The following is a 21,164-nucleotide window of genomic DNA, read 5'->3' as shown; positions in this document are numbered from 1 at the left end:
ATAAATTTAAGACAGAAATAGACAGTTTCTTAAAAGATATGGGAATATGGGAGCATGGGGAGCGGGCGGGGAAGTGGAACTGAGTCCATGATCAGATCAGCCATGATCTTATTGAATGGCGGAGCAGGCTCGAGGGGCCGTATGGCCGACTCCTGTTGCTATTTCTTATGTTCTTATGTTCAGGTATAGAGGTTATTAAGATAACCAGAAACAAACAAGAGCTGCCAGAATGAACATAGTTCAGTGCCCAATGCAATCACAGTACATCGTGTTCTAGTCACAAATGCAATCTTTCTCCTCAACCGATTTAAAACTGAGATGAGGAGGAATTTCTTCTCTGGGGGTTGTAAATCTGTGGAATTCTCTGCACCAGAGAGCAGTGGAGTCTGGATCATTGTATATATTTAAGGCGGAGATAGCCAGATTTTTGAGTGATAAGGGAGTAAAGGGTTCTGGGGAGTGGGCAGGGAATGGAGCTGAGCCTATGATCAGACCAGCCATGAACTTATTGAATGGGGAGCAGGCCCGGTGGTCTGGATGGCCCACTCCTGCTCCTATTTCTCATGGTCGTATGTACCCAGCATGCCCCGCAAAGGAGAATGTGCTGCACCCAGACTACAGGAGCTCAGTGCGCAGGCGCGGGCCCTGGCTGTGTTTGGAGCATGCACGGTGCGTGTAATGGTGGAGGAGACGCGTTTTGTACAGGCTCCCAAGAAGTGTCCTTTTCAGCGGGACGGAGCAGAGTAATGGACCAGTGGGGAGCCGGGGAGGCTTCATAAACAATCGGTGCTCGCCGCAAGCCTGGAATAATAACCGGAATATCGGCGGTTGCAGCTTTGGGGCTTTCTCCCGGTCACAGGCCCAGGCTAACGGTGGCCATCTTGGTGCAGGAAGGCATGTTCATGCCGCCAATTTGATTCACTGAGCAGCACAGCGCATGCGTGGCCATCTTGGTGCAGGAACAAAGTGAATGATGTCAGTGTCTGGAACTGAACCCAGCAAGAGTCAGCACCTTCAGGGGAGGGGAACCAGTGAGTGCAGAACTGAACCCAGCCAGAGTCAGCAACTTCAGGGGAGAGGACTCAGTGAGTGTAGAACTGAACCCAACTAGAGTCAGTACCTTCAGGGGAGGGGAACCAGTGAGTGTAGAACTGAACCCAGCCAGAGTCAGCACCTTCAGGTGAGGGGAACCAGTGAGTGTAGAACTGAACCCAGCCAGAGTCAGTATCTTCAGTGGAGGGGAACCAGTGAGTGTAGAACTGAACCCAGCCAGAGTCAGTACCTTCAGGGGAGGGGAACTAGTGAGTGTAGAACTGAACCCAGCCAGAGTCAGCACCTTCAGGTGAGGGGAACCAGTGAGTCTAGAACTGAACCCAGCCAGAGTCAGTACCTTCAGGGGAGGGGAACCAGTGACTGTAGAACGAAACCCATCCATAGTCAGTACCTTCAAGGGAGAGGAACCAGTGACAGTAGAACTAAACCCAGCCAGAGTCAGCATCTTCAGTGGTGGGGAAAGAGGGGAGGGACAGAGAGGACCCAGTGATTGCAGAAATGACCCCAGCCAGAGACCGCCCCATCAGGGGAGCAGAGGAAGGGGAACCAGTGAGTGCGGAACTGAACACAGCCAGACTCAACATCTTCAGTGGAAGTGGGGAACCAGTGAGTGTCGACCTGAACCCAGCCACAGTCAGAACATTCAGGGGAGGAGAGGGACGGGAACCAGTGAGTGTAGAACTGAACCCAACCAGAATTGGTGGTGAAAACTGGGAGTGGAGGAGTAACAGGCTAGAAATGTGTGTTGATTTGGATTTCAGTGCTGCAGGAGGGACAATGTGTGAGACAGGGATTTACAGCTTTGGAAGAAAAAGAGAGGAAAGAATGTTAAATGGAAACTAGATGTGTATATCCTGAATTTGTGTCTTGTACTGACAGTGATGAGTTTTGTTATCTCCTTTTACATCGTATTAGAAGGGGAGATTTTCAGACAGGAAACACAAACTAAACATCGCGTCAAGATCTGATGGAGTCAATCGATTCATCAGGACCTGAATATCATCGGCCTTTGAAAGTGGAAGGAGAAATGTTTGTCTGTTCTGTCTGTGCGAAAAGATTTCAAATATCAGTGTGACTGGAAAAGCACCGAGACACACACACCCGAGTGAGTGTTCCAGTGCACTGCCTGTGGAAAGAGCTTTAACCAGTTACACAGCCTGAAGAAACATCGCACCATTCACAGCGGGGAGAAACTGTAAACGTGTTGTGTGTGTGGGCGAGGCTTCAACTGATCGTCCAACCTGGAGAGTCACAAGGATACCCGCACCATGGAGAAACCGTGGAAATGTGGGGACTGTGGGAAGGGATTCAGATCACCATCTATCCTGGAAATTCATCAACACAGTCACACTGGGGAGAGGCCGTTCACCTGCTCTGAGTGTGGGAAGCGATTCACTCAGTCATCCGACCTGCTGAAACAGCAGCGAGTTCACACTGGGGAGAGGCCGTTCACCTGCTCGGAGTGTGGGAAGGGATTCACTTGTTCATCCAACCTGCTGGCACACCAGCGAGTTCACACTGGGGAGAGGCCGTTCACCTGCTATGAGTGTGGGAAGGGATTCACTTGTTCATCCAACCTGCTGACACACCAGCGAGTTCACACTGGGGAGAGGCCGTTCACCTGCTCTGAGTGTGGGAAGGGATTCACTCGGCCATCCATCCTGCTGACACACCAGCGAGTTCACACTGGGGAGAGGCCGTTCACTTGCTCTGAGTGTGGGAAGGGATTCACTCAGTCATCCCACCTGCAGTCACACCAGCGAGTACACACTGAGGAGAGGCCGTTCACCTGCTCGGAGTGTGGGAAGGTATTCACTTGTTCATCCAACCTGCTGGCACACCAGCAAGTTCACACTGGGGAGAGGCCGTTCACCTGCTATGAGTGTGGTAAAGGATTCACTTGTTCATCCAACCTGCTGACACACCAGCGAGTTCACACTGGGGAGAGGCCATTCACCTGCTCGGAGTGTGGGAAGGGATTCACTCAGTCATCCAACATGCTGAGACACCAGCGAGTACACACTGGGGAGAGGCCGTTCACCTGCTCGGAGTGCGGGAAGGGATTCACTCAGGCATCCCACCTGCTGAAACACCAGCGAGTTCACAAGTGATTGCAGGAGTTGGATTCTACTGTTATTGAGGCTGTTAATCATATCCCGACTGAACCATGTTCATTCTGACAGTTGGCGTTTGTCTCTGTTGATGTTAATAACCCGATAACTGGGCTGGATTTTAATATTCTGGATATATTGCTGATTGTGTTCTCAGGGATGCAGTGTCCATTTAAGAAACACTGTGGGTTATCTTTCCCCTTAATTCAGCAATTCTCAACAGAAATTTACTTTGCAATAAAATTATGAACTTTTACTTTAATCCTAAATTGATCTTTGGTACAAAATCTACAATAGTGTGTGAAAGTTTCCACTGAATAAAATCTCCAATTGCAAAGAGCTTGCTGACAATTCTTAATGCCTTGCTCATTACACACAGTGGCCCCTCCATATCCACCAGAAAGAAGGGGAATGGGAATTGGTGGGGAATCAGTGTACCCAAATGTTGTTGTTCCCATCTGGGTGGATCAATCTTCTCGGCACGAGAATGGAGACAAGTCCAGACCAAAACTGTGCGCAGTAGCCCAGGTGTGGTCTGACAGTTGTAGCAGGACTTCCCTACTTTTAGACTCCATCCCCTTTGCAATAAAGGCCAGCATTCAGTTTGCCTTCCTGATTATTGCTGTACCTGCATGCAAACATTTTGAGTTTCATGTACAAGAATCCCCAGATCTCTCTGTATAACAGCATTTTATAATCGTCCACATCTAAATAATAATTTGCTTTTTTTTCCTACCAAAGGAAATCACCTGATATTTTACCACATTATAGTCCATCTGCCAGATTTTTGCCCACTCATTGAACCTATCTATATCCCTATGTAGATTCTTTGCGTCCTCCTCACAACTTGCTTTCCCACCTATCTTTGTACCATCGACAAATTTGGCTATGTTACACTCGGTCCCTTCAACCAAGTCATTAATATAAATTGTAATTAGTTGAGGCCCCAGTACTTATCACTGCGGCACCCCACTAGTTACTGTTTGCCAACCTGAAAATGACCCATTTATCCGGACTCTCTGTTTTCTGTTAGTTCAGCAATCCTCTCTTCATGCTGATATATTACACCCAACCCCATGAGCTCTTAGCATGTGCAGTAATATTTTGTGTGGCACCTTATTGAATGCTTTCTGGAAATCAAAATATACAACATCAAGTGGTTCTCCCTTATCCACTCTACTCGTTACATCCTTAAACAACTACAGCAAATTTGTCAAACATGATTTCCCTTTCATAAAACCGTGCTAACTCTGCCTAACTGCAGTATGGTTTTCTAAATGTCCTGCTAGTACTTCCTTAATGATGAACTCGAGTATTTCCCACTGACAGATGGTAAGCTAACTGATGTACAGTTTCCTGCTCTCTGTCTCCCTCCTTACTTGAATAGGCGTGTTACATTTGCAGTTTTCCAGTCCACTGGGACCTCTCCAGAATTCAGGGAATTTTGGTGGATTACAACTAATGCATGCACTATCTCTGCAACTAATTATTTTAAGACCTGAGGATGCATGCCATCAGGTCCAGAGGACTTGTCCACCTTCAGTCACATTAGTTTGATTAGCACTTTATCTGTAGTGATAGTGATTGTTTTAAGTCATCCCCCCCAACTCCCCCTCCGCAATAGCTCCTTGGTTAGCAACTGTTGGGATGTTTTTAGTGTCCTCTACCGTGAAGCCTAATACAAAATATTCGTTCAAAATCTCTGCCATTTCCGTGTTTCCCATTAGTAATTCTCCAATGTCATCCTCTAAGCGAGCAATGTTTACTTTAGATACTCGTTTCCTTTTTATATCCCTGTAGAAGCTCTTACTGTCTGTTTTTATATTTCTTGCTAGTTTGCTCTCATCTGCTATCTTCTCTGTCTTTTTCATTTTTTAGTTGTCCTTTGCAGGTTTCTAAAAATTCCCAATCCTCTGGCCTTCCACTGTCCTTCACAACATTATCTGCCATTTTTTCCAATTTGATACCATCCTTTACTTCCATGACGACACTTGTTGCACATGTGATTGACCAGGACACGAGAAGTGTGGTTGCTGCACAACGACAGGGTTTCATCTGTTTCAACAGAAACAACTACACTGTGTTATTTCCTGAAATAATCCCCGCTGTCTGGCCTGAATGAATCCATGTCACTACCAAATGCTGCAATGTTTCCTCCACCCCACAGAGTTCCGTCTGTTTAAAGCCACAACAGAAATGTCCCATTTCCTCCTGGAGTTTGAGGGACATCAACTTTAACAATGGGGCAGAGTTTCAGCCAATGAGCGAGATCCAGACCCAGCCCAGCCCAGCCCACTGGGGGCTGCAAGCTCCACCTCTCGTACACTGTGATTGGTTGGAGGATCAACCGCCTGCCTGGTCCTCCAGCCCCGCCCCCACTCTCCCTATTGGTCGGGAGCTGCCGTCAATCAGCCGGGCAGTGTGAGCTGAGCATGCACAGTGGGTGAGTCAGCAGGTGAGAGATGGGCGGAGGGAGGGAGCGGGTTAATAAAGAACACACTTATTTGTACTGCCAAAATGGCCGCCACACCGCACCCTTTGTCTATGATTGGTCCCTTGGAGGATAAGCCACACCCTGAGATTTCACTGGAATATGTAACTGGAACCGCCCATCCCAAGGTCTCACTGACTTTGCAAATTGTAACTTGATCCACTTTGAATTCCTGAAGTGACAAAGGACAGAGCTCCCCATAAGATAGCAAGGGCCAGCCAAAGTAGCTTGCCCCCATCCCAGTGCATGACTCCCCCAGCCGAAGTGCATTACCCCTGTCCCAGTGCATGACTCCCCCAGCCGAAGTGCATTACCCCAGTGCATGCCTCCCCCAGTCAAAGTGCATTACACTAGATCCGGTATATGCCTCCCCCAGTCGAAGTGCATTCCCCCAGTTCCAGTACATGCCTCCCCCAGCAGAAGGGCTTTACCCCAGTCCCAATACATGCCTCCCCCAGCCGAAGTGCTTTACCCCAGTCCCAATACATGCCTCCCCCAGCCGAAGTGCTTTACCCCAGTCCCAATACATGCCTCCTCCAGCAGAAGGGCTTTACCGCAGTCCCAAGATATGCCTCCCCCAGCTGAATGCCTTACGCCAGTCCCAGTGCATGCCTCCCCCAGCAGAAGTGCCCGACACTAGTCCCATTGCATTGCTCCTCCCGCCGAAGTGTCTTACCACCGTCCAAGTATATGCCTCCCACAGCCAAAGTGCCTTACCCCAGTACCAGTATAAGCCTCCCCCAGCTGAAGTGCCTTACCCCAGTCCTAGTAAATGCCTCCCCCAGGCAAAGTGCCTTACCCCAGTCAGAGTGCATGCCTCCCCCAGCCGAAGTGCCTTACCCCAGTCAGAGAGCAGGCCTCCCCCAGCCAAAGTGCCTTACCCTAGTCCCATTGCATTTCTACCTCATCCGAAGTGAGTGTCTTACCACCGTCCCAATATATGCCTCCCCCAGCCAAAGTGCCTTACCAAAGTTCAAGTGCATGCCTCCCCCAGCCGAAGTGCCTTACACCAGTCCTAGTGCATGCCTCCCACAGCCAAAGTGCCTTTTCCCAGTCAGAGTGCATGCCTCCCCCAGCCGAAGTGGCTTAACCCAGTCCCAGTGCAGGCCTCCCCCACTCAAAGTGCCTTACCCCAGTCCCAGTGCATGCCTCCCCCAGCCGAAGTGCCTTTCCCCAGTCAGAGTGCATGCCTCCCCCAGCCGAAGTGGCTTAATCCAGTCCCATTGCATTTCTCCCTCATCCGAATTGTCTGACCACCGTCCCAATATCTGCTCCCACTGCCGAAGTGCCTCACCTCAGTACCAGTATAAGCGTCCCCCAGCCAAAGTGCCTTACCTCGGTCCCAGTGCAAGCCTCCCCCAACTGAAGACACATACTCCCCAGTCCCAGTATATGCCTCCCCCAGCTGAAGTGCCTTAACCCAGTCCGAGTACATGCCTCCCCCAGCCGAAGTGCCTTACCCAAGTCCCAATATATGCTCCCCCAGCTGAAGTGCCTAACCCCAGTCCCAGTTCATGCCTCCCCCAGCCGAAGTGCCTTACCCCAGTCAGCGTGCATGTCTCCCCCAGCTGAAGTGCCTTACACCAGTCCCAGTGAATGCCTCCCCCAGCCGAATTGCCTTACCCCAGTCCCTCTGTATCCCTCCCCAGATGATGTGCCTTATCCCAGTCAAAGTGCATGCCTCCCCCATTTGAAATGCCTAACTGCAGTCCCAGTGTATGCCTCCACCAGTTGAAGTGCCTTAATCCAGTTCGAGTGCACACCTCTGCCAGCAGAAGTCCCTTACACCCGTGCCAGTGCATGCCTCTCCCAGCCAAAGTACCTTGTCCCAGTCCCAGTATATGCCTCCAACAACCGAAGTGCCTTAAACCAGTCCCAGCATATGCCTATCCCAGCCGAAGTGCATTACCCCAGTCTCAGTATATGCCTCCCCCAGCCGAAGTGCCTTAACCCAGTCGCAGTACATGCGTCCCCCAGCCGAAGCGCCTCACCAAAGTTCAAGTGCATGCCTTCCCCAGCTGTGGTGCCTTACCCCAGTCACAGTATGTGCCTCCCCCAGCCGAAGTGCCTGACCCCAGTCCCATTGCATGCGTCCCCCAGCCAAAGTGCCTTACCCCAGTCACAACATATGCCTCCCCCAGCCGAAGTGCCTTATCCCAGTCACAGTGCATGCCTCCCCCAGCCGAAGTGCCTTATCCCAGTCACAGTGCATGCCTCCCCCAGCTGAAGTGCCTTACCCCAGTCCAATTATATGCCTCCCCCAGCCGAAGTGCCTTACAGCAGTCCCAGTGCAAGCCTCCCCCAGCCAAAGTGCCTTAACGCAGTCCAAGTGAATACCTCCCCCAGTCGACGTACCTTACCCCAGTCCCAGTTTATCCCTCCCTCAGTTGAAGTGACTTACCCCAGTCCCAGTGCATGCCTCCACCAGTTGAATTGTCTTAGCCCAGTCCCAGTGTTAGCGTCCCCCAGTTGAAGTGCCTTGCCACAGTCCCAGTGTATCCTTCCACCAGTTAAAGTGCCTTACCGCAGTCCCAGTGCATGCCTCCACCAGTTGAATTGTCTTAGCCCAGTCCCAGTGTTAGCGTCCCCCAGTTGAAGTGCCTTGCCACAGTCCCAGTGTATCCTTCCACCAGTTGAAGTGCCTTACCGCAGTCCCAGTGCATGTCTCCCCCAGTTGAAGTACATTACACAAGTCCCAGGTATCCCTCCCCCTGTTGAAGTGCGTTACCCTAGTCCCAGTGTATTCCTCCCCCAGCCGAAGTGCCTTACCCCTGTCCCACTGTATCCCTCCAGCCGTTGAAGTACATTACCCTAGACCCAGTTCATGCTTCCCCCAGCCGAAGTGCCTTACCCAAGTCACAATATATGCCTCCCCCTGCCGAAGTAGCCTTTCTCAGTGCAAATGCATGCCTCCGTCAGCCAAAGTACCCTACCCCAGTCCCAGTATATGCCTCACCCAGCCAAAGTGCCTTAAACCAGTCCCAGTGAATGCCTCCCCAAGCCAAAGTGCCTTACCCCAGTCCCAGTGTATCCCTCCACCAGATGAAGTGCCTTACTGCAGTCCCAGTGCATGCCTCTCCCAGTTGAAATGCCTAACCGCAGTCCCAGTGTATGCCTCCACCAGTTGAAGTGCCTTACTCCAGTCCGAGTGCACACCTCTGCCAGCCGAAGTCCATTACATGCCTCTCCCAGCCAAAATGCCTTCTCCCAGTCCCAGTATGTGCCTCCAGCAACCAAAGTGCCTAAAAGCAGTCGCAGTTTATGCCTATCCCAGCCAAAGTGCCTTACCCCAGTCCCAGTGCATGCCTCCCCCAGCCGAAGTGCCTTGTCACAGTGTGAGTGCATGCCACCCCCAGCCGAAGTACCCTACCCCAGTCCCAGTATATTCTCCACCAGCCGAAGTGCCTTACCCTAGTCCCAGTGCATGCCTCCCCCAACCGTAGTGCCTTACCCCAATCCCAGTGTATCCCTCCCCCAGTTGAAGTGCCTTAGCCCAGTCCCAGTTTATGCCTCCCCCATTTGAGGTGTCTTATTCAAGACCCAGTGTAGCCCTCCCACAGTTGAAGTGCCTTTCCTCCAGTCCCAGGGAATCCCTCCCCCAGTTGAAGTGCCTTACCCCAGTCCCAGTGTATCCCTCCACCATTTGAAGTGTCTTACTCCAGTCCCAGTGTCAGCATCCCCCAGTTGAAGTACCTTACCCCAGTGCCAGTGTATCCCTCCCTCAGTTGAAGTGCCTTACCCCAGTGCCAGTGTAACTCTCCCTCAGTTGAAGTGCCTTACCCCAGTGCCAGTGTATCTCTCCCTCAGTTGAAGTGCCTTACCTCAGTCCCAGTGTACCCCTCCCTCTGTTGAAGTGCCTTACCCCAGTCCCAGTGTCTGCCTCCCCCAGTTGAAGTACCTTGTTCCTGTCCCAATGTATCCCTCCCCCAGTTGAAGTGCCTTACCCCAGTGGCAGTGTATCCCTCCCTCAGTTGAAGTGCCTTACCCCGGTCCAGTGTATCCCTTCCCCAGTTGAAGTGCCTTACCCCAGTCCCATTATATGCGTCCCCCAGCCGTAGTATCTTACCCCAGTCCCAGGGTATCCCTCCCCAGTTGAAGTGCCTTACCCCAGTCCCAGGGTATCCCTCCCCAGCTGAAGTGCCTTAGCCCAATCCCGGTGTAAGCCTCCCGCAGTTGAAGTACCTTATTCCAGACCCAGTGTATCCCTCCCACAGTTGAAGAGCCTTTCCTCCAGTCACAGTGTATCGCTCCCCAGCTGAAGTTTCTTACTCCAGTGCCAGTTTATCCCTCCCGCAGTTGAAGTGCCTTACTCCAGTGCCAGTTTATCCCTCCCCCAGTTGAAGTGCCTTACCCCAGTGCAAGTTTATCCCTCCCCCAGTTGAAGTGCCTTACCCCAGTCCCAGTATATGCCTCCCCCAGCTGTGGTGGCTGAACAGTCCAATATGAGAGCCACTGACTTGTCACAGATGGGACAGATAGTCGTTGAGGGAACGGATAGGTGGGACTGGTTTGTGCACGCTCTTTCTGCTGCCTGCACTTGATTTCTGCATGCTTTCGGCGTTGAGACTCGAGGTGTTCAGAGAATTACTATCTCCTAAGCCTCATCATCATCATCATAGACAATCCCTCGAAATTGAGGAAGAAATGCTTCCACTCTAAAAGTGAGTTCTCAGGTGATTGTACAGTGCAATATGGGAATTATAGTCACTGTCACTGGTGGGACAGACAGTCGTTGATGGAAAGTCTGGGTGAGGAGTCTGCTTTGCCAGATGCTACCTTCGCTTGTTTTCTGCATGCTCTCGGCGATGAGACTCGAGGTGTGCAGCACCCTCCTGGATGCTCTTCCTTCGCTTATGGTGGACTTTGGCCAGGGATTCCAAGGTGCCTAATATCCTACTGACGATCCCAACCACTAACCCCAATCCTAACAAATAACCACAACCACTAAACCCTAAACGCGCGCCCAAACCCAGTCCCGAATCAAAGGTTGTTCACAGGGATCAGTGGAGGAGCTAAAGACCCGATAATGGAAGTACTTAAACAATTATCTTGATGCAAGAAATTCTGCAAGCTATGTTAGTAACAAGAAATTATATCAACAAAACTATTAAATCAGGAAAGACAGTTAAAAAGATCACACATTTCAAAGACGATTACATATAGTAACCACATTCAAAAAGCGTTAAACAATGTACAAAATAATAGATTTCCAGTCTTAAGCAACATAGTTCTTTCAATGGTTGCTTGAAAGGAATGTCATATGAGTGTAATGTGAAACATTCCGGTACAGTTTCTGACACCCACAAGGCGTATACTCAAAGAGAACAACCTTGGGATTTGATATCATAAAAGATCAACTGGGGGAGAAGTGAAATAATCTACAGTAAGAAAAGGCTTCAAAATGGAACAGTCGGTAACAGAACATTAATTAGTTATTATTATGGAGAAATCAAACATTCGACACACTGTGTTTGAACCAAGCTGATTTATTCAATATTTATAGCAACATAGAAACATTGAAAATAGGTGCAGGAGTAGGCCATTCGGACCTACGAGCCTGCAATGAGTACATGGCTGAACATGCAACTTCAGTACCCCATTCCTGCTTTCTCACCATACCCCTTGATCCCCCTAGTAGTAAGGACTACATCTAATTCCTCTTTGAATATATTTAGTGAATTGGCCTCAACAACTTTCTGTGGTAGAGAATCCCACAGGTTCACCACTCTCTGGGTGAAGAGGTTTCTCCTCATCTCGGTCCTAAATGGCTTACCCTTATCCTCAAACTGTGACCCCTGGTTCTGGACTTCCCCAACATTAATAAGAACATAATAACAAAAGAACATAAGAATTAGGAACAGGAGTGGGCCATCTAGTCCCTCGAGCCTGCTCCGCCACCCAACAAGATCACGGCTGATCTGGCCGTGGACTCAGCTCCACTTACGCGCCCGCTCCCCATAACCCTTAATTCCCTGACTGGTTAAAAATCTATCGATCTGTGATTTGAATATATTCAATGAGCTAGCCTCAACTGCTTCCTTGGGCAGAGAATTTCACAGATTCACAACTCTCTGGGAGAACAAATTCCTTTTCAACTCGGTTTAAAATTGGCTCCCCCGTATTTTGAGGCTGTGCCCCCTAGTTCTAGTCTCCCCGACCAGTGGAAACAACCTCTCTGCCTCTATCCTGTCTATCCCCTTCATTATTTTAAATGTTTCTATAAGATCACCACTCATCCTTCTGAACTCCAACGAGTAAAGACCCAATCTACTCAATCTATCATCATAAGGTAACCCCCTCTTCTCCGGAATCAGCATCGTGAATCGTCTCTGTACCCCTTCCAAAGTACTCCTTAAGAAAGGTGACCAAAACTGCACGCAGTACTCCAGGTGCGGCCTCACCAATACCCTGTACAGTTGCAGCAGGACCTCCCTGCTTTTGTACTCCATCCCTCTCGCAATGAAGGCCAACATTCCACTCGCCTTCCTGATTACCTGCTGCACCTGCAAACCAACTTTTGGGGATTCATGCACGAGGACGAGGCCGCGTGGCCTAATGGAAAGGCGTCTAACTGCGATTGTATCTGCGATATTATCAGATGATTGCAGGTTCGAGTCCTACCGTGGTCAGTTAATTCGCTGCGTGAACTGTCATGTTCTTTATCCAAAAAGAGTTTCATGCACGAGGACCCCCAGGTCCCTCTGCACTGCAGCATGTTGTAATTTCTCCCCATTCAAATTAAATTCCCTTTTACTGTTTTTTGTCCCAAGGTGGATGAACTCACATTTTCTGACATTGTATTTCATCTGCCAAACCTTAGCCCATTCGCTTAACCTATCTAAATCTCTTTGCAGCCTCTCTGTGTCCTCACACAACCCGCTTTCCTACTAATCTTTGTGTCATCTGCAAATTTTGTTACACTACACTCTGTCCCTTCTTCCAAGTCATCTATGTATATTGTAAACAGTTGTGGTCCCAGCACTGATCCCTGTGGCACACCACTAACCACCGATTTCCAACCCGAAAAGGACCCATTTAACCCGACTCTCTGCTTTCTGTTAGCCAGCCAATTCTCGATCCATGCTAATACATTTCCTCTGACTCCGCGTACATTTATCTTCTGCAGTAACCTTTTGTATGGCACCTTATTGCATGCCTTTTGGAAATCTAAATACACCACATCCATCGGTACAACTCTATCCATCATGCTCTTTATATCCTCAAAGATTTCCAATAAATTAGTTACACATCATTTCCCCTTCATGAATCCATCTTGTGTCTGCTTAATTGCACTATCCCTATATAAATGTCCTGCTATTTCTTCCTTAATGATAGCTTCAAGCATTTTCCCCACTACAGATGTTAAACGAACCGGCCTATAGTTACCTGCTTTTTGTCAGCCCCCTTTTTTAAACAGAGGCGTTACATTAGCTGATTTCCAATCTGATGGCACCTCCCCAGAATCAAGAGAATTTTGGTAGATTATAACGAAAGCATTTGCTATAACTTCCGCCATCTCTTTTAATACCCTGGGATGCATTTCATCAGGACCAGGGGACTTATCTACCGTGAGTCCCATTAGCCTGCCCAGAACTACCCCACTAGTGAAAGTGATTATCTCAAGGTCCTCCCTTCCCACATTCCCGTGACCAGCAATTTTTGGCATGGTTTTTGTGTCTTCCACTGTGAAGACCGAAGCAAATTAATTGTATAAGGTCTCAGCCATTTCAACATTTCCCATTATTAAATCCCCTTTCTCATCTTCTGAGGGACCAACATTTACTTTAGTGACTATTTTCCATTTTATATATCTGTAAAAGCTTTTACTATCTGTTTTTATGTTTTGCACAAGTTTACATTCGTAATCTATCTTCCCCTTCTTTATTGCTTTCTTAGTCATTCTTTGCTGTCGTTTAAAATTTTCCCAATCTTCTAGTTTCCCACTAACCTTGGCCACCTTATACGCATTGGTTTTTAATTTGATACTCTCCTTTATTTCCTTGGTTATCCCCGGCTGGTTATCCCTTCTCTTACCACCCTTCTTTTTCACTGGAATATATTTTTGTTGAGCACTATGAAAGAGCTCCTTAAAAGTCCTCCACTGTTCCTCAATTGTGCCACCGTTTAGTCTGTGTTCCCAGTCTACTTTAGCCAACTCTGCCCTCATCCCAATGTAGTTCCCTTTGTTTAAGCATAGTACGCTCGTTTGAGACACGACTTCCTCACCCTCAATCTGTATTACAAAATCAACCATACTGTGATCACTCATTCCGAGAGGATCTTTTACTAGGAGATCGTTTATTATTCCTGTCTCATTACACAGGACCAGATCTAAGATAGCTTGCTCCCTTGTAGGTTCTGTAACATACTGTTCTAAGAAACAATCCAGTATGCGTTCTATGAATTCCTCCTCAAGGCTACCCCGTGTGATTTGATTTGACCAATCGATATGTAGGTTAAAATCCCCCATGATTACTGCTGTTCCTTTTTCACATGCCTCCATTATTCCCTTGATTATTGTCCGCCTCACCGTGAAGTTAATATTTGGGGGCCTATAAACTACGCCCATCAGTGACTTTTTCCCCTTACTATCTCTAATCTCCACTCACAATGATTCAACATTTTGTTCATTAGAGCCAATATCATCTCCATCAACTGCCCTGATATCATCCTTTATGAACAGAGCTAACACACCTCCTTTCCTTTCTTATCTATCTTTCCGAATTGTCAGATACCCCTGCATGTTTAATTCCCAGTCTTGGCCACCCTGTAACCACGTTTCTGTAATGGCCACCAAATCATACCCATTTGTAAGGCTTTGTGCCGTCAACTCATTTACATTATTTCGAATACTTTGTGCGTTTTGGTAGAGATTTTTAATACTAGTTTTTAAACCATGATTTTTAGTTTTGACGCCTCCTGCAGCCCCTTTATATTCATACATATTGTCCCTTCTCATCACCTTGTGGTTTACACTTCCACCAGTGCTAATCTGCTTTGTTGCCTCCTGGCTTTTGCATTCTTTCTTGGGGTTCTGTTCATCTGAGCTCTCACCCACTCTAACTAGCTCAGAGACCTCTCCTGGGTTCCCATCTCCCTGCCAAGCGAGTTTAAAGCCCTCCCAACTGTACTGTCAAAACCACCCGTGAGAACATTGGTCCCGTCGCTCTAGAGGTGTATCCTGTCCCGACTTGTACAGGTCCCACCTTCCCCAGAAGTGGTCCCAATTGTTCAGGAAACTAAAGCCCTCCCTCCTACACCAACGGGAGAGTCGAGAGCACCAGCTCCAACTGTCGCAGGAGAGAGAGTGGAGAGCACCAGCTCCAACTGTCGCAGGAGAGAGAGTGGAGAGCACCAGCTCCAACTGTCGCAGGAGAGAGAGTGGAGAGCACCAACACCAACTGTCGCAGGAGAGAGAGTGGAGAGCACCAGCTCCAAGTATCACAGGACGAGAGAGTGGAAAGCACCAGCTCCAACTGTCGCAGGATAGAGAGAGGAGAGCACCAGTTCAAACTATCACAGGACATTAATATAGAATATTAAACTCCAGCGCAGATATAGGGGTTATTAAGATCAGCAGAAACAAACAATAACTGCCAGAATGAATATGATTCAATGCCCAATGCAATCCCAGTAAATCCTGTTCTATTCACCAACGCAGTATTGCAATGGCGGCGTATTTACCCAATATGCAGCACGGGCAAGAAAATGCCGAACCCAGACTTCAGGAGTTCAGTGCGCAGGCGCGTATCCTGGCTGGGTTTGGAGCATGCGCGGCGAATGTAGTGGCGAAGGATAAATGAGTAACATGCCCTCCGCAGAAGCGCTCAATTTGAGCGGGTGGAGGGGACCAATGGACCAGCGGGTGGCGGGAGAGGCTTCATAAACCAGCGGTGCCCGCCGCCAGCCCGGAATAAAAACCGGAATATCGGCGGTTGCAGCTTCGGGTCTTTCTCCGGTCACAGGCCCAGGATAACGGCGGCCATCTTTGTGCAGGAAGGCGGGTTCAGTGCTCCGCCATCTTTATTTGCTGAGTCGCACCGCGCATGCGCGGCCATCTTGGTTCAGGAACAAAGTGAGCGATGTCAGTGTCTGTTTCCAACCGGGTCCCAGTGGGTAAAGGAGTTTCTGAGATATTTCATTCTCACTCTCCACACCTCGAATTTCTCACCATCTCCCCTAAAGGCGATGCTTAGTACCGACCATATGGTTTAAGTCCTACATAATTGTAACAGAGAAGGCCCAGAAATATACACTCCTTGGGTTCGAATCCCCATGTTCAGTCCCAGGGTTAGAATCCCCATCTCATCATTTTCATAGGCAGTCCCTCGGAATCGAGGAAGACTTGCTTCCACTCCTGAACTGAGTTTATTGGCGGCTGTACAGTCGAATACGAGAGCCACAGATTCTGTCACAGGTGGGACAGGTAGTCGTTGAGGGAAGTGGTGGGAGGGACTGGTTTGCCGCACGCTCTTTCCGCTGCCTGCGCTTGATTTCTGCATGCTCTCTGCATTGAGACTCGAGGTGCTCAGCGCCCTCCCGGAAGCACTTCCTCCACTTAGGGCGGTCTTTGGCCAGGGACTCCTCGGTGTCAGTGGGAATGTCGCACTTTATCAGGGAGGCTTTGAGGGTGTCCTTGCAACGTTTCCGCTGCCCACCTTTGGCTCGTTTACCATGAAAGATCTCCGCATAGAGCACTTGCTTCGGGAGTCTCATGTCTGGCATGCAAACTAATTTGCCTGCCCAGCGGAGCTGATCGAGTGTGGTCAGTGCTTCAATGCTGGGGATGTTAGCCTAGACAAGCACACTGATGTTGATGTGCCTGTCATCCCAGGGGATTTGTAGGATATTGTGGAGACATCGTTGGTGATATATCTCCAGCGACTTGAGGTGTCTACTGTACATAGTCCATGTCTTGAGCCATTCAGGATGGTGGGTATTACTACAGCTCTGTAGACCATGAGCTTGGTGGTAGCTTTGAGGGCCTGGTCTTTGAGCACTCTTTTCCTCCGCTGGCTGAAGGCTGCACTGCCGCACTGGAGGTGGTGTTGAATCTTCTCATCAATGTCGGCTTTTGTTGATAGGATGCTCCCGAGGTATGGGAAATGCTCCATGTTGTCGAGAGTCATGCCATGGATCTTGATGACTGGGTGGCAGTGTTGTGCGTCGAGTACAGGCTGGTGGACGATCTTTGTCTTATGGATATTTAGCGTAAGGCCCAGGCTTTCGTGTTCCTCAGTAAATACATCGATTATATCCTGGAGTTCAGCCTCAGAATGTGCACAGACGCAGGCGTTGTGCACATACTGTAGCTCAACAACAGAGGTTGTGGTTATCTTGGACTTTGTACCAGAGGCGGCGAAGATTAAACAGCTTGCTGCTGGTTCTGTAGTTTTGTTCCACTCCAGCAGAGAACTTGTTGCCTGTGAGGTAGAGCATGGCAGTGAGGAAGATTGAGAAGAGGATGGGAGCGATGACGCAGCCCTGTTTGACCCCAGTCCGGATGTGGATAGTGTCTGTAATGGATCCGTTGGTAAGGATTATGGCCTGCATGTCATCGTGGAGCAGGCGAAGGATGTTGACAAATTTTTGAGGGCATCCGAAATGGAGGAGGACGCTCCATAGAGCCTCATGGTTTACAGTGACAAATCCCTTTGTAATGTTGAAAAAGCCCATGTATCACAGTTGGCGCTGGTCCCTGCATTTTTCCTGCAGCTGTCACGCCGCAAAGATCATGTCCGATGTGCCCCGTGGGGCACTGTGACTCCAGGAGGAGCTCCTCGGCCACAGGGAGAAGACGGTTGAAGAGGACTCTGGCAAAAACTTTCCCAGTGGCTGATTAGCAGGGAGATCCCTCTGTAGTTGCTGCAGTTGGACTTGGCCGCCTTTTTTAAAGATGGTCACGATCACTGCATCTCTGTGATCTCCCGTCATGCTCTCCTCCCTCCAGATGAGCGAGATGAGGTCATGTATCCATGCCAACAGCGAATCTCCGCCATGCATTAGCGCCGCAGTACGGATTCCATCCGCTCCCGTAGCCTTGTTGTTCTTGAGCTGCCTTATGGCTTTTCCTACCTCGTGCAACGTTGGTGTTTCACTGAGGTGGTGGCGGATCGCATGCTGTGGGATGGAGTCGAGAACACTCGAGTCAAAGTCAGAATCTCGATTGAGGAGATCTTCGAAGTGCTCCTTCCAGCGGGCCTCGACAACCTCGGTGTACTTGATGAGTGTTTCCCCATTCTTGGCCAGCAGTGGGGTGGGGCCTTGGGAGTTTGAACCATAGGTGGCCTTGACTGATATGAAGAATCCTCGCACATCATGGCTGTTGGCCAGTTGTATCTCCTGTGCTTTCTCCATCAACCATCTGTTCTTTAGGTCGCAGGTTTTTTGTTGGATCTCAGCTTTGAGCCGCCTGTAATGTTGCTTTGCTGCTCCTGAGTTGGGTTGTTGCTTGAGGCTCAGAAATATTAATTCTTGGATCACCTGATAATTCTCATCAAACCAGTCCTGGTGTGTTCTGGTTGAATGACCAAGTGTCTCTTCACAGGCACTGGTTATGGAGGCCTGGAGGGCAGACCAAGCGCTGTGGGCATTCAGCATCTCAGCGTCATCAAGACACGACAGGTTAGCTGTGCAGCATTGGCTGTATAGGGCTCTCTTAGCTGGGCCTTTAAGTGCCCCGGCATTGACTTTTTTGTGGCACTGCTTCTGCTGTCCCCGCCGCTTTGGGGCAATGTTAATGTCGATGATGGATCAGGCGGTCGTCCGTCCAGCAGTCGTCAGCTCCTGTCATGGCGTGGGTGATGTGCACACCCTCGCGATCCCTGGCTCGGACGATAACATAGTCGAGCAGGTGCCAGTGTTTGGAGCGAAGGTGTTGCCACGATGCCTTGTATTTGTCCCTCTGGTGGAACAAGGTGTTGGTGATGAGAAGTTCATGATCTTGACATTTTGTCAGAATTAGGGTAGTAATGGAGTTGGCTTTCCCTACCCCCTCACTGCCAATCATGCCTCCCCAGAGGGCTGTGTCTTTGTCGACCCTGGCGTTGAAGTCACCTAAGAGGATCAGTTTGTCACCTGCAGGGACGCAGGACAGGGATGTTTCGAGGTTGGAATAAAAACCCTCTTTGGTCTCCTCCATTGAATCGACTGTTGGGGCATACGCACCGATGACTGTTGCACATTGGTTCCGGAATAGGGTGAGTTGAAGAGTCAAGAGGCGTTCGTTAACCCCACAGGTGGTGTCTTTGCGGCTGTCGACCAGCTCGTTTTGATGGCGAAGCCGCCTTTATGAAGGTGGAGTTCTTACTCTCTTTTCTTTTCCAGAAAAAGATGTAACCTCCATCTTGTTCCTTGAGCTGGCCTTCCCCTGTCTGCCGGATCTCGCTTAGGGTGGCGATGTCGATGTCAAAGCTTCTAAGTTCCCGGGCAATTATGCTGGTGTGGCATTCTGGCCTGTTGCTGTTGGAGTTGTACAATGGGAGTCGTGACGTTTCAGGTCCATAACTTCATGTTAACAGAGTGGAAGATGCCTGTGTGTGAGTTCATTTAACGTGGGGCGGCATAGCTGAGCAAGGTCTTGGTCCAGTGGCAAGGGATCCAAGACGACTGGAGACCAGGCACTTCTGTATGAGCCTAATTGGCTAAGGCGAAATGTTGGCTGCAAGCTCGGTGCTGAGTAGTACCCTTGTTGGTAAGTGGTCCGAGGCTTGGTTGGGGGCTGGCATTAGGAAGTCAGTTGTCCGCTGGAGTTCCAAGTGGGAGGCCAGAAAGGAGTAGGAGGGTGAAAGAATCATAGCCAGGCCACCAGTGGGGAAGGGGAGGTCCAGCCGTCGATGAGGAGAGACATGTAGGCCCGCTGCTGGAGGGATGAAAACCCGCCGCTCGAGGGATGTAGGCCCGCCGCAGGAGGGGCCGGGTGATGTCGCGGTCGCCGGGTCGGAGGCACACCTGCTTGCTGGGCGTCGTCGTGAGTAACCTGGTTTCAAACGGCTGAAAATGATGCTAATAAAACACACCAAACTATTTTCTATTTAGAGTGGGGTACAGTATTCAATTGCTTAATAAAATATTTTTAAAATAAAATTATTCTTATAGGTATCTCCACGTTGTTTAAAGGTTTCTTCAGACGTTTTAAAAGTTTCTCCCGGAGTTTTAAAAAAGGTTTCCCAAGTTATTTAAAATTTTCTCCAGAGGTTTTAAAAGTTTCCCCAAGTTGTTTAAAAGTTTCTCTTGAAGTTTTAAAAGTTTTCACAGGTTGATTAAAAGTTTAAAATGAAAGTCAGTAGTAAGCTACCTGCCTTCATACTGTTCCATGGGTGCTGCCATCCCTCTGCAGCTGCACAAAGCCCTGGCTAGACCACACCTGGAGCACTGCGGGGAAGTAGAGGCTCAGTCATCTCTGAAGGGGGCCCGAATGCCTGGACGCCATGTACATTCCCAGTGTTAGAATCCCCATGTGCAATGCCAGCGTTAGAATCCCCATTTACAGTCCCAGGGTTAGAATCCCCATGTACATTCCCAGCGTTAGAATCCCCATGTACAATGCCAGCGTTAGAATCCCCATGTACAGACCCAGAGTTAGATTCCCCATGTACTCTCCTAGGGTTAGAATGCCCACATACTCGCCCAGGGATAAAATCCCCATGTACAGTCCCAGGGTTAGAATCTCCATTTAAAGTGCCTGGGCTACAACCCCCATGTATGGTCCCAGGGTTAGAATCCACATGTACTCTCCCAGTGTTAGAATGCCCAAGTACTCTCCCAGGGTTCGAATCCCCATGTGCAGTCCCAGGATTGGAATCCCAATGTACAGTCTCGGGTTTGGAATCCTGTGACTACACAGATGAAGAGAAAAACTGAGGCCTTGAATCTGAGTTGGGGAAAAATCGTAGAAACATGATTAAATTTATATCCTAAACTATTTGAAATCAAATCAAATGAATTGTTGCAATTAACACATTACTTTCATGCCAAATGGGAAACAAGTGATGTGTGGGCTGTGCAGGAGTGTTTGTGCCCGGTTACACAGCATGTCCTGGCTCTCCACTCCAAATGCACTTCTTTAGGTTCAGAGTCTCATTGACACATCCAAGTGACGAGATGGACCTCGCCCTTTAAACCCCATCAGAGAAATATCAGCATTTGATGTTTAATTTCCTAAACCTTTATAAAACACTGGTTAGGCCTCAGCTGGAGAATTGTGTTCAAGTTTGGGCTCCAAACTTTCGTAATAATGGCAAGCTTTTAGTGAAGGTGCAGAAGAAATGGTGCCAGGGAGATGGGACTTCCGTGATGTGGAGAGCCTGGTGAAGTTTTCTCCAGAGAGCAGGAAAGGGTAAAAGGAGATTTGATGGAGATGTACAAAATTATGAACGATTTAGATAGAGTAAATATGGAGAAAGTGTTTCCAGTGGCATGAGGGAAAGTAACCAGAGGAGTCAGACTTCCGATGATTGGCAAAATAACGAGAGGTGAGATGTGGGATCATTTGTTACTCAGCAAATTGT

At 49.1% G+C, this 21,164-nt stretch overlaps 1 protein-coding gene across 1 annotated transcript; it reads left to right on the top strand.

Moving 5' to 3' along the window:
* The first annotated feature begins 1,787 nt into the window (after window positions 1-1,787).
* Window positions 1,788-3,437, top strand: LOC139235651 (zinc finger protein 211-like). The gene has a single exon (XM_070866701.1). The coding sequence runs from the start codon at window positions 2,322-2,324 to the stop codon at window positions 3,162-3,164; it is 843 nt and encodes a 280-aa protein (XP_070722802.1). The 5' UTR covers window positions 1,788-2,321; the 3' UTR covers window positions 3,165-3,437.
* The last annotated feature ends 17,727 nt before the right edge of the window (window positions 3,438-21,164 follow it).

Source organism: Pristiophorus japonicus, chromosome 23, assembly GCF_044704955.1.
Source record: "Pristiophorus japonicus isolate sPriJap1 chromosome 23, sPriJap1.hap1, whole genome shotgun sequence".
Classification (NCBI taxonomy): domain Eukaryota; kingdom Metazoa; phylum Chordata; class Chondrichthyes; family Pristiophoridae; genus Pristiophorus; species Pristiophorus japonicus.
This window is presented reverse-complemented; position numbering and strand designations above follow the sequence as displayed.

Excerpts from the sequence above, each read along its gene's own strand:
- LOC139235651 (XM_070866701.1), top strand. The coding sequence starts at position 2,322 with ATGGAGAAACCGTGGAAATGTGGGGACTGTGGGAAGGGATTCAGATCA.